This window comes from Eretmochelys imbricata, chromosome 8, assembly GCF_965152235.1.
Source record: "Eretmochelys imbricata isolate rEreImb1 chromosome 8, rEreImb1.hap1, whole genome shotgun sequence".
NCBI lineage: Eukaryota > Metazoa > Chordata > Testudines > Cheloniidae > Eretmochelys > Eretmochelys imbricata.
Window position 1 is genome coordinate 15,856,005 of NC_135579.1, and position 12,410 is coordinate 15,868,414.

General features: G+C 41.3%; 1 protein-coding gene across 3 annotated transcripts in view; it reads right to left on the reverse strand.

Moving 5' to 3' along the window:
• AFF4 (ALF transcription elongation factor 4) overlaps positions 1-12,410 on the reverse strand; it is a 74,843-nt gene that overhangs the window by 40,025 nt on the left and 22,408 nt on the right. For 2 of the 3 annotated variants that reach the window (XM_077823487.1, XM_077823484.1), the window contains exons 2-4: positions 6,349-6,442; positions 5,727-5,853; positions 697-1,491 (exon numbers count right to left, since the gene is read on the reverse strand). In XM_077823487.1, the coding sequence (XP_077679613.1) occupies positions 697-1,491; positions 5,727-5,849 (918 nt within the window). In that variant the 5' untranslated portion in view covers positions 5,850-5,853; positions 6,349-6,442. The remainder of the gene's footprint in view (positions 1-696; positions 1,492-5,726; positions 5,854-6,348; positions 6,443-12,410) is intronic. The other variant, XM_077823486.1, reaches the window with a different exon arrangement.

The following is a 12,410-nucleotide window of genomic DNA, read 5'->3' on the forward strand; positions in this document are numbered from 1 at the left end:
CAAAGTTGCTTCACTTTCCAATGAGAAGTCCTGTATTTTTATAGTAAGTTAATGGTAGTCATATACGCTGGGATTTTAAATGGAGCGCATAGAACATAGAGGTGGACAAACTATGGCCCGCAGTACCGTCCTGCTGGGCCCTTGAGCTCCCAGTCGGAGAGGCTAGCCCCCGGCCCCTCCCCCGCTGTCCCCCATCTGCCGCAGCCATGCCACCGCACTGCCAGCACTCTGGCCTACTGCTCCTGCCAGGCAGCGCGGGCAGCAAGCTCCTGCCACTCTGAGCAGCAGGGTAAGGGAGCAAGGAGGTTTAATAAGGAGCAGTGGGTTCTGGGGGGCAGCCAGGGGACAGAGAGCAGAGGGGGGGGTCGATGGGGGAGTCCCGGGGCAGGGGGTCCTGGGAGGGGGCGGTCAGGGGACAAGGAGCGAGGGGTTGGATGGGTCAGAAGTTCTGAGAGGGGCAGTCAGGGGGCGGAAAGTGGGAGGGATTGGATAGGGGTCGGGGCCAGGCTGTTTGGGGAGGCACAGCCTTCCCAACCCAGCCCTCCATACAGTTTTGCACACAGATGTGGCCCTCGGGCAAAAAAGTTTGCCCGCCCTTGCTATAGAAGTTAGGCACCCAAATCCCTTAGGCACCTCTGAAAATCCCAGCCATGAATGCTGAAAAAAAATAAAACCCCAAACTCAGTACCAACTTACATCTAGTGGTTGAGAAGGTATTTTAAGCTTGGTTAGATGTGCTTTGCTGCTAGACTTCAGCTCACTCATGCTGTTGCTATGAGTCTGACTACTGTAGTGTTCAGAGGACAACTTTGGTTCCATAGACTCCTGTCCATCCATGGGCCTTACATAGGCAGTGGGCTTCTGCAACATTGAATTGGACTTGGACATTAGTGAAGGAGGAAAAGACTGGTTAGAGTGCTGTCCACTTGAAAATGAAGGTACACGGGAAGGTGAGTCCCAGTTGGCATCAGGATCCCGTGGAGATTTTGAACGCTGATGTTCCTTGCTATGATGATCACTTCCATGAGACCTGGAATGGCTGGAGCTCAATGAAGAAACAGCAGGTGGTTTTCCAGGGCTGGAAGAACGGGATTTGGAGTGTTCTGATCCGTGCTGGCTTTTTTTGCGGCTGCTGCTACTACCACCATATGAGTCACGGTCATGCCTCTGGCCACTGCCGCTAGTGTTATTGCCACCACTCCGCTGACTGCTATGTCCCGTTTGTAAACCTGAGGACCGTTTCTGCGATTGGGAGGAAGTGCTAGGTGCGGGTCCTACAGGAGTCCATTTGCTGCTCTGATGAGAGCTGGTACTGTGTCTCTGTTCACCAAAGAAACTTTGGTTTGATTTTTCATCAGGCGTTGATGGTACTGTTGGTTTGGGAATACCAACAAGCTTTTGAAGAGATCTGTCTCCTATAAGATCCTTCATTTCATCATAATTTCCAAGCATGCTCTGAATACGGTTAGACAGTTGATCTTCTTTGCTGGTCTGTGCAAAGTATAACAGAAATAGAAGATTAAAAATATATTTAAGAAGTATTTTTAAAATGAGATTCCTAAATCTAAGATATATACAACTTGGCTTAGGTAAGCTGACTTGATACAAAACTAGAGTAAAAAGAAAAGGAGTACCTGTGGCACCTTAGAGACTAACCAATTTATTTGAGCATAAGCTTTAGTGAGCTACAGCTCACTTCATCGGATGCAAACCCAAACTTCAGAATTAAGAACTTAGTTAGCATCCAAGACTATTTTGTGTAGCGTCCCAGTTTCGCCCTCTGTTCAATATTTTAATCCCTTTAAATTTAAATAAATAATTTATTAAGTTTAATACATAAGTAGTAATAAATGAACTCTGCATACCAGTTCAGAGCAGAAAGAGGCTGAGATTTTTCAGTGTTGTCAAACGGAGTTAGGCACTCAGCTCCTATTGGTGACTGAGAATCCCAATGAAAATTTCTGTAGAAGTACTAAGTTATTCTCCTAATATACAAAGAACTATGTAGTTATTATTCCCTTCTGATTTCTAAAGCTAGTAATCTTATTTTTAAGATTTCACTCATCCTCTTAAAATTATTTTATCTTTACTCTCCCCCAGGTGTCTTCAAACTATACATATTTTATTCTTAAAGGCTGAAAAACTCACATAGTAAAAGACCATTTGGCTGTGCACCACTAAGAAGCAGCCTTCAGTGGGCTAATATAACTAATAGCATATCCATAAAGCCTGATCAAGTTTAACATTAAATGCAGCTTCCTATTACCAAAAAATGGTAGCTAGTTTACAGATATTAGTTTATGAAATATCATGGACTGAGTGCAGGGGGAAAAAAATGTAAATATTGTAATGGCAGAATCTTCCACCCAAACCAAGATCTATCTATCAAAAGTAGACCAGACAACTGACTGGCCAGAGAGCCTAATGCGTTGGGAACAATTAGAGATTGGCACAAACAAAACCAACCTTATCCATTAGGCCAGTTCAGCTGTTTTAAATAACGACTGTTCAACTGCCAGATAGACAAGATGGGCTACTATATGCCATTTTCTATATTCAATGCCCCCTTCCAAACAGTCCTTCAAATCCCTCACTTAGCCAAGAACTTTCCATATAGTCCCTGGCTTTAAATCTCACATCATAGCCACCATTCTTTCAGCAGAGGATTGACTAGAAATTAACAACAGACAGCCTTACTGGCACAGCAGGAAAAAAGGGGGGGGGGGGGAGAGAAATCAACTAGGCCATCCTGTAGAGGCCCATGCATGCTTATTTTGATAGTTTGTGGGGAAATGGTCCAAAGTAGTTTAAGGAAGTAAGAAGCCAACAGTTAGAAAGAAAAATGTAATGGAAAGGTTTAAAGAGCCTTAATGCCACAGTTCCTTTTAAATTCTGCTATAATTCTATGGTAATAAACAATTTTTCCTTTAGTCATATGAACTAGGTAGGTGGTCAAAAGCATCTTTTGTTCAAAGCCCTGAGCTAGGATCACAAAACTCTTCTAGAAGAGAGTTGTAGGGAAGTATTACTGGCCACACAAAAATGGCACTGGCACTTTTAAGAAAAGAATCTAGTAATTATTTATGCAGTTCTTACTTATGCACTTCTCAACTTGGACAAGGAAAATGAACCACTTACGTAACTTTTGTTTGTAGTCTGTTTCTAGTCAATTCCATTCATGCTCTAGCACAATTTTGCAGTATTCATTTATGAACACAACAGTGGACATTTTGTTTAAGTATCTTTCCAATAGAATTCTCTCTAGAATCTGGGCCAAAGTTGGGCTGTGTTTATCAAAGACATGAGTTCTATACAGTATAGCTTTAGGTTGACGATGAACAATTGTACCAGTGATATTACTCCTGCGAGAATTCTGCGTCACTGCATGTGTGCAGAATTCATGTCCCCTGCAGATTTCTTTGCTTACCTGCAGAAAAATGACTTTCTGACAGGGAAGCAAAGGGAAGCTGCAAGAGCAGTCGTGCACCACTCCCTAGCTGCACAGGTACCTCATTTCAGGCAGCCGGAGCAGGCAGTGGAGAGGTAAATCACTGCAGCCAGCGGCTCCTACCCTCAGCTGATTGGCTGGGCTGGAGACCGAAGAGGACGGGACACTCTCTTCCACTGCAAGGAGTGGCTGTGGCTGTGACCCCCAGCTGCAGGAAGCTCAGCATTCTCCCCTGCTTCCTGCCCCCATCACTCCTCAGCTGCAAGGGAAGGGGTCACTGTATGGGGAGCTGCTCCCCCCATCCACCTAACCCCATGCATCCGGACCTCCCATATCCGGACACCCGCCCCCCAAGCCTCACCCCATACACCCCAGAACCCCCCTATCCTTTCATACCCAAACCCCACCACATTGAACCTCACCCCCTGCCTCCAACCCCCACCCCTGCACCCAGACCACCCCCACTGAACACCCTGCACTTAAACCCCCACCACCATCCTGAGTCCCCACATCCAGATCAACATGCCACTGACCCTCAATTAGCTGCACCCAAACCCCCACCCCACCAATCCCCACTCCCCCAGCACCCTGACCCCCCTGCTGAGACGCCCACACCCAGATTGCTCCACTGAGCCCCAAACACTTTCACCTGGAAGTTCCTGCAGAGTTCCATTGCCCCTGTACCTGGAAACCACCCCTCTGCCCCCAAACAAGCCTCTGTGCATCCAGATCCCCCCACACCTAGGCCCTTCACTGAGTTGCCTGCACCCAGATTGTCCCACACAGAATCCTCTCACCCCACACCTGGATCTCCCCGACAGAGCCCCTCCACAATTGGATCCTGTCTGATTGAGCCAGCCTGCCCCACACCTGGTGCACCTTATGCAGAGGGGTAGGGCCCCAGGGATTTTCTGGGGCAGGCCCAGGCCTTCTGCTTGTCTGGGTCGGGTGCAGCCTCACTGCTGAGTCTGTGTTCCCGGGTGGGAAGGCTGCAGCGTGATCTCCCAGAGTGATGCTCCCCACTGCCATGCTGGAGCCTCTGCCTTTATTTATTGACAAATAAAATCTGCAAAATTTTAAAATATTGTGTGCAGAATTTAATTTTTTGACACAGAATGCCCTCAGGAGTATGATATTAAGAACCTCAAATACCATCAGTAGACTAGATAGCAGGGGTTCAAAAAAAGCAATGCCATAACTAATCTTTCAGACTGAGGCTATTTCTCTGATAGCCCTTAAATGATGTTTACAGGGCGGTCTGCCCTAAAAAAGTTATACTGGTAGAACTATGTCAGTTAAGGGTGTGATTTTTGTTTTTACTGATACAGTTCTTCTTGTCCAAGCCCTAACATGTGCAGTTATACCAATTCTGCTTACCAAAGTGGAATAAGCACTTATCTGCCAGCATAACTATGTCCGTACTAGGAGGCTTAACCACTTCAACTATAACAGTGAAGTTAAAGCAGCAAAACTTTCTAATACAGACAAGCCCCAAGTCTCATTTCCTCACTCTACCAGAGGAGAGTAAATTGACATTTTTTTTTTTTTTTAAAAAAAAGGTTCTTGAATAATAAAGAATTAAAATCATGGATGTCATCATCTTACCCTCCCAATATTAGTTTCTGCCTCCAGCACATAAATAGTGTTAGTCTATAGGTATTGAGTGTGGCCTAAATAGATCCTTAGGAGAGAATCTAGTGGGGGTTTAAAGTCATGGGTAGGGACTTTAAAAAGTTCGTAAAGAAAAGAAAAAAGTTACACCAAACCCTGAATTAGGCTCACAATAGTCAATGAATTTTAAGGAACCTGGCTATATTAAACTGTAAGAACCCCAGGCTATTAAGCAGTTTTGCATTTAAAACCAACCTGCTAGTCAAACATCCTATTCCTGGGTTTACCTGTAGCTAGAGTACTGTAGATGAATGTTAGTATGCTTAAAAAAAAAGCTAGCCACCATAACAGATCTGACCAACACTTGAAATGTTTTGGGTGGCTGGAACAAATTCAGAAGAAAACTGAAAAGTTAGCTGAAGTTTCATTATTCCTTTCAGCACATCCTTTCAATTAAAGCAGTGTCTTTATTCTTGAGTGATATTTTGAGCATCTATTAGTCCTGCTACCTAGTAACCATCCATCCTCACTTTCAAGCTCTGCTTCTTATCACTGTCACAAGAACTGGGCACTAGAAAAATTCACGTAAAAAAGACTAGAAACCAAATAATTGAAAATATGGTTTTTGCCACAAAGAACTGCATTTTTTATAATAGCATAAACTCACAACTTTATATGGTTCAGCAAAGAGAGGAGAGTTAGGTGGAAAGACTTCTTCGCCCTGTTGAATTTCTTGATTTCGCCTTTCCCTTTCTTTCATACGCAGCACATTCCGGTCTTCACGGTTCATGTTGCTATGAACAAAAACATAATTTCTGATCACAGAATGGAAATGAAGGATGAAAGTGAACAGAGCTAGTTCCATTGTATGCAGTTTGCCAACAGAATGGTTCAATTGAAGAATCCCCTTATGACAGTAGGAGATATCCAAAATTGAAAAGAAGTTTAATTAAAAACAGCTGGCATCTGTATTTGCTATAACCTGCAGTCAGCAATTAGCTTATATCTGTAAAACTGGTAGAGCTTAGGCAACGATCAAAAATGGAAAAATTCACACAGAATTCATAGGTGAACGAATCCCTACTCCTCCAAACCATTTCACCTGCATAATTAGTTTAAGTTAGAATAGTCTGGTTTAAAAAAAGAAGTATCCATTTGCCATTCACTGTTAAAAGCTTCCACCACTTTTCCTCTTTATATCCCCTGACTGTTCCCCCATTCAGTATACAACCCCCACCCACACTCCATCCCTTCCCATGTCCAATGCTTGGCCTCTACTTTTGCTCTACCTTATTTTGCTTTGTTTTTGTCCCCAACACAGCTTCTTTGGTGTCCATCCTCTATCGTAGTTAGACCTCAGCTTTGCTCTTGTTTCTAGGTTCCCTAAAAAACGACATTTCTGCTCTAAATACATATTTCAGCAAACACCTCAATTACAGCAATATTGCAGCCTCTCATCCACTGTCCTGTCGTACAGTCAGGAACTACTGATCAGTATGGGTTAAGAAACTGGAAAATTTCTCTTTTTTAAAGAAAAGTTTACTGAAATCTGACTTAGGAGATGTCTGCTTCAACTGACACACTGCTTTAATTATAAGCAATAAGGCCAAATTTTAAAAAAGGATGTCTAAAAAGTGTCTCTCTGAACTTGAGAAAGCATCAAGACAAAGTAATTAGGGAAACAAGATTATGAATAGGATGGTACTAGTAGTGGTGTTTGTGTGTACTATTCTTCTGCACCGTCATAAGTGCAAATCAACATTCAGTTGTTTATGCAGCACCACATGTGCAAGGTGTTTACACAAAGAAGAAATTAGTGTCCCTGAAAGATGCTACAGTCTAAATAAGATGAAACAAAATAAAAGGTTACGTTAATTCAAGAGACCATTATTTGACTGTTTAGACAACTGCTCAATTATTTTCAAAATGTTTGCTGAAGTATTCTATTTGAAATCTACATGATAAAACAGTTACTCTATTCTAAATAAATGAGTAGTCTTCTTCAATTTCTATTACTCAGCCTTTTAAATAGTTACTTCAGCTTACTTTCACTGTAATTTTTCTTGTCTGTATTTAGCTTCATTCTGATTGTCTCATACTCTAAGTTAGTATAATGAACTTTAAGAGATGCTGAAAAGTAGATTACGGCCAAAATATAGTTTTAAGCAATATTAGTGGAAATATTCAATTTAAAAAGAAAACTAACAGACAGGTTTTGGTTTTACTTAAGTATTTTCCAGCAGTGTCTACAACGTAAACAGAATAAGAGTGTTCCGTTCAGGCCATGTCTTGATGGGCAAAAATGATGTTTCTTAATTGTGTTAGCTTAACACCAGTCTACAAAATTGTCAGCTAGAAAACCTTTGAATGTACTATTCTGCATCTTCAGGAATGTTAACATGAATAAAAAGCCCTGATAAGCTAAAGTGATTGAAAGCCATTCATCTGTTCTTCAAGTCTGAGCCCTATAAAAACTGGCACCTGGAAAGTGAACCTGACTAGTTCACTTTGATTGTCCAAACAGACTGAATGGCAAAAAATAAACAAATTTTCTTAAAATGGTTACTAATTTAAGTTTTTGTGATAAAGGAAAGATAAGGATTCTTTAATTTAAAAAACCACAATACACATATGATACACGGAACCTGGAAAATTCATTTCAACTTGACCATGGATACAGAACTGAGAGATAAGATCCTTCTTTGGGCTAGTATCCTGTCTTCCTATAAAAAGTATTGAAACAAAAAGATATTATAGACACAATATGAATCTCAGACTTAATTATACAGACTGTTCAGTTAAAAGTCACCTAGAACAGCTGCATTTAACTTCTGTGCCTGTTGACTATAAAATGTAAATTTTGATTAAGCCTTTCAGCTTTACTTTGTTCCTCCTCCTAGAATACTTTATCCATATGGGTAATCTAGGCATATCTAGAAGACATACAATTACTAGAGTTTAGAAGCATATAAAGTTTAATTAACATTTAAGCAGACTTAACATTTGCAGCTATTTAAAAATATGGTGTAATGTTCACAATGTAATAATGAGAAACAAATTTTGATCAGCAATAACTTTTACAAATGAAGACCTGGAGCACCTTCCAACCTTACATTAATAATCAGGACTATCCAAACTAATGGAAATACTCTTCTTACTGCACTGAGGGACTGCAATGTATGCAACAACTTCACATAAAAGACAGTAAAGATGGAAACCTTGGTTTGGGAACTGAGTTCAGTCAGGGGAAACACTGGAGTTAAACTGGCTCTCTCAGCTCACACTACTAGACCTATGGAGAAGAGGTAATTAGAAATATTACACAAGCTACCTGAATGTCTCCCTTCCACTAATCCCCATCTTAAACATTATAGTAAAAGAAAAAATTCTTCACAGGTGGTCATTTGGATTGTATTTGTTTCACTGAAGCCAAGAATTTAAAAGGGATCAGATTAAATCTTCAGAGCTTCCAGTGAATAACAGCCATTAAAATCATTATAAGTTTGCATACGGTAATTATGTTAACAGATTAATTTAATGGGTTGTTGGTTTGGTGGATTTTCATAACTATGTAAGTTATCCCAGACAGCTCCCTGGCTGAAGAAATGGGCAAGTACTATACAGCTATAAGATGGTCACCTGAGAGAAACCAGATGCAGGTCTATGCTCAAACAAAAATAGTAAACAGCAAAGGTACTTTAAAAAGCAAATGACAAAGGTATGTCTATTAAAATCATACTAATTAACTGGTTTTGCAAACTCCTTTAGGTTAAGGCTTTTACAGCTACATTATAATTCTCAGTGAATTTTTTTTAAACCAGTTAAACTATGAATGTTTAATTTTGATGAAAGGCATCCTACACAGATGGTTCATTAAGTTTTTAACAACCAGAAGTGATTCTCCTATGCTCTGATCCTCTTGCCTCAATTCCAGTGTCAAAATGCAAGAGCTGGAGAACACATTAACCCCCGCCCCCGGAGGCAGGGGGGGGGTGGGGGCGGAGGGAGAGGGAGAAGAGAAATTACACTAACAAAGCACATTAATAGTCAGACATCACATGAAACCCAAAAAAACCACTGACTAAATACTGAATCCAGCTGTGTCCAGTTGTTGGGTTTGGGTTTTATGTTAAAAAGAAACTGTTTTAAGCTGAAACCTATTACCAGCTGTTTTTTTGTTTGGTTGTTTTTTTTGTTTTTTTAAAGAAAAAGGAGTTGGACTGCACATTTCCAACACCCAGATCATCCTTATTGCCACCCCACCCTCTCACTGAACATCTTATCTCTCATTTTCCCAGTCCTCCTTAGCGTGAGATGGGTATGGCTTCACTGCAGTTACTCCAGGTGATCGTTAAGCCAGGGTCTGAGCACACAGGTTAGGCTAGTTTGGGTCTGAGCAGTTATACTGCAAAGCCCTACCCAAGTTATTATGTTTTTACTGGTACAGTACTCCCCGTGTCTCGTTAGGACTTCTGGGAGCATATCCCATGGTTCTGTGCAATCCAGTATGCTAAGCTGCCCAATGAATTGTGGGAGAATGTGGTCCCTTCTGGGGATACAAGGGGAACCGTGGACATTCACTGCAGGACTATCATCACACAAGTGCTTTAGCCCCAGTCCTTACTGCACAGTGAACAGGTTACCAGCCCAAGCGAAAGCCCCCAGGTTCTAACCCACAACCCCTCATAAGCTAGCTAGCATAGGTTGAAAGTATCACTAAACTCAGGTAAGAGGTTTATGTGTGGGGATGGGAAAGGGAATTAGGGCAATACCTGTTAAACAGTCCAGAGTAATGCTCTAGTGAAGACATACCCTACGAAAAGCCAAATCAAATGAGGCAATGCAACTGTCACAAGAAGATGGACTTATTTCACAAAGCTGTGGTTACAGTGATCATCATCAAGTGGTATCTGAGGTTCCAGAGTTTTTCCCTATACTTAAAAGTAGAAATAACTGTGATAACTCCGTATGTTCTACTGACAAGAGATATAAGGTGGTAAGGTAATATCTTTTATTGGACCAACTTCTGCTGAGAGAGAGAGCAAGCGATGCTTTCGAGCCACACAGAGCTCTTCCTCAGGTCTATAAAAGGTACTCAGTGTCACAACTAGATACGTCAAACAGATAGAATATGTGCTAACTACTTATGCTAAACTCTCTATCTGATCTTGTACTTTTATAGACCTGAGGAAGAGCTCTGTGTAGCTCAAAGCTTCTCTCTCTCACCAACAGAAGTTGGTCCAATAAAAGATATTACTTCACCCCCTTGTTTCTTTAATATCCTGGAACCCACACAGCTACAACACTGGAAACAACAACAGATATGTTGACTTTCTAGATTTGTGATTTCTGTATGCTCAAATTTTCCTCTAAATTAAACTTAAAATATAAAGACAGAATGGGGGGAGGGATAGTGGTTTGAGCATTGGCCTGCTAAACCCAGGGTTGTGAGTTCAACCCTTGAGGGGGCCATTTAGGGATCTGGGGCAAAAATTAGGGATTGGTCCTGCTTTGAGCAGGAGCTTGGACTAGATGATCTCCTGAGGTCCCTTCCAACCCTGATATTCTATTATTCTATGAATTATAAAATCATCATGAGAATAGTGAAGTGAGTGTTACTTAAATCCCTGCTGCCTGGTTATAAAGAGAACCATTTCCTCTTGTATCAGTACTTAATAATAAATGTATTGTATAAGAAATATACTAGAGACAATGGTGAGGAAGCAGGGTACACACTTATTCTGAAAAGGTTTGGCAGTTATTCTTTCCACTGGCTCATGGTACTCCAGGCAGCCAACTAAAGACAGCTATGCAAAGCAAGTCAGAGTAACCCATCTGAATCTCAAGTGGTGCAAAGTCTTCGAGGCTTTCATCTTTCACTAAACAATGAACAGTTGTTTTTATTAACCACACATCTTAAATCTGACAGGAATAAAGTGAAGACAAGGAAGCAGGCACCCTTTTCTCCCAATTATTACTGGCAACATGGTGAAAGGGGATGGATCACTTGATGATTACCTGTTCTGTTCATTCCATTCCTTCTGGGGCACCTGGTATTGGCCACTGTCGGAAGAAGGATACTGGGCTAGATGGACCTTTGGTCTGACCCAGTATGGCTGTTCTTATGAAAGACATCAAGATAAAGAAATCTCTTTTTAGGTGTATGTCTAGGGATAGGCTTAACATCCTTTCTTCTCACCATGTCCCCCCCTACTCAACAATCAAAAAGATCGAAGAGTTCATGAATTCAGAATCCATCCCTTCATAAATTCATCATGCTCCCTCACTGACAGCAGCATTGCTCAGTCTTCTTAGACCCATTAAAGCAACAAAGACACAGCTGCCAAAACTGGGTGCCCAAATAATCCTACACACACAGCGTTACATACAGAAAAATACTCCCAACTCCAACTTTTCAACAAGGTATTAGTGGGTCTTCAAAGCAAGCCTACAACACCTTTGCCTCATATCCTCCAAAAGTACTCATTTGCAGTCAAGGGTTTCTAGTTTCATAAAGTAAGAGATTAAGCAATAGCCATTCATTTATTCAGTGCTGCTTGTTTGGCTGTGATGAAACATTTAGCCATGAACGATAAACAGTCTTTAGAGAATACACATATCTAGCTCTTCATGTTGGACATACCCAATTTCATCAACTATATTAGACATTTTTCACTATATTTCAAACAGAAAAGTAGAAAATTCTGTCCTTTTTCTCAATACTCAAGATGTAGAAAGACACCCCAGAACCCTGTAGTTTACACTTTAGAGGCCCACTTTGTTTTCACAAATTATTTACATGGACACAGAAGAAAAAAACCCAGAAAAAACTGGAATCACTTTTTGTATTTCATTGACAGCCCAGTAGATTAATGATCAGACAAGTGCTCCCATGGCTTAACACTGGAAGTGTAACAACTTACTACAAAACTTGCCACCAAGGTCTTTGCATAGGCTAAAATGCTACAATGTATGAGCTTACAAAACAATTGCTCCCACACTGAAGAACCGAAAAGATCTGCAAAACCCATAGAAGAGGATATATTCTAGAGTAGCCAGGATAAAGAGTACTACAAATGCTACAGAAAACTGATAGCCAATAGCTATATTAATTTGCTATCATAGAGTATGTCTACACTGCAATTAGACCATGGCTGGCCTATGCTACCTGACTTGGGCTAAGGGGCTGTTTAATTGTGATGTAGACGTTTGGGCTTGGGCTGAAGCCCAAGCTCTGAGACCCTCCCACCATGCAGGATCCTAGAGCCCAGGTCTACACTGCAATAAATAGCCCCTTAGCCAGAGTCAGCTGGCATGGGCCAGTCGCATATTTTTAATTGCAGTGTAGACA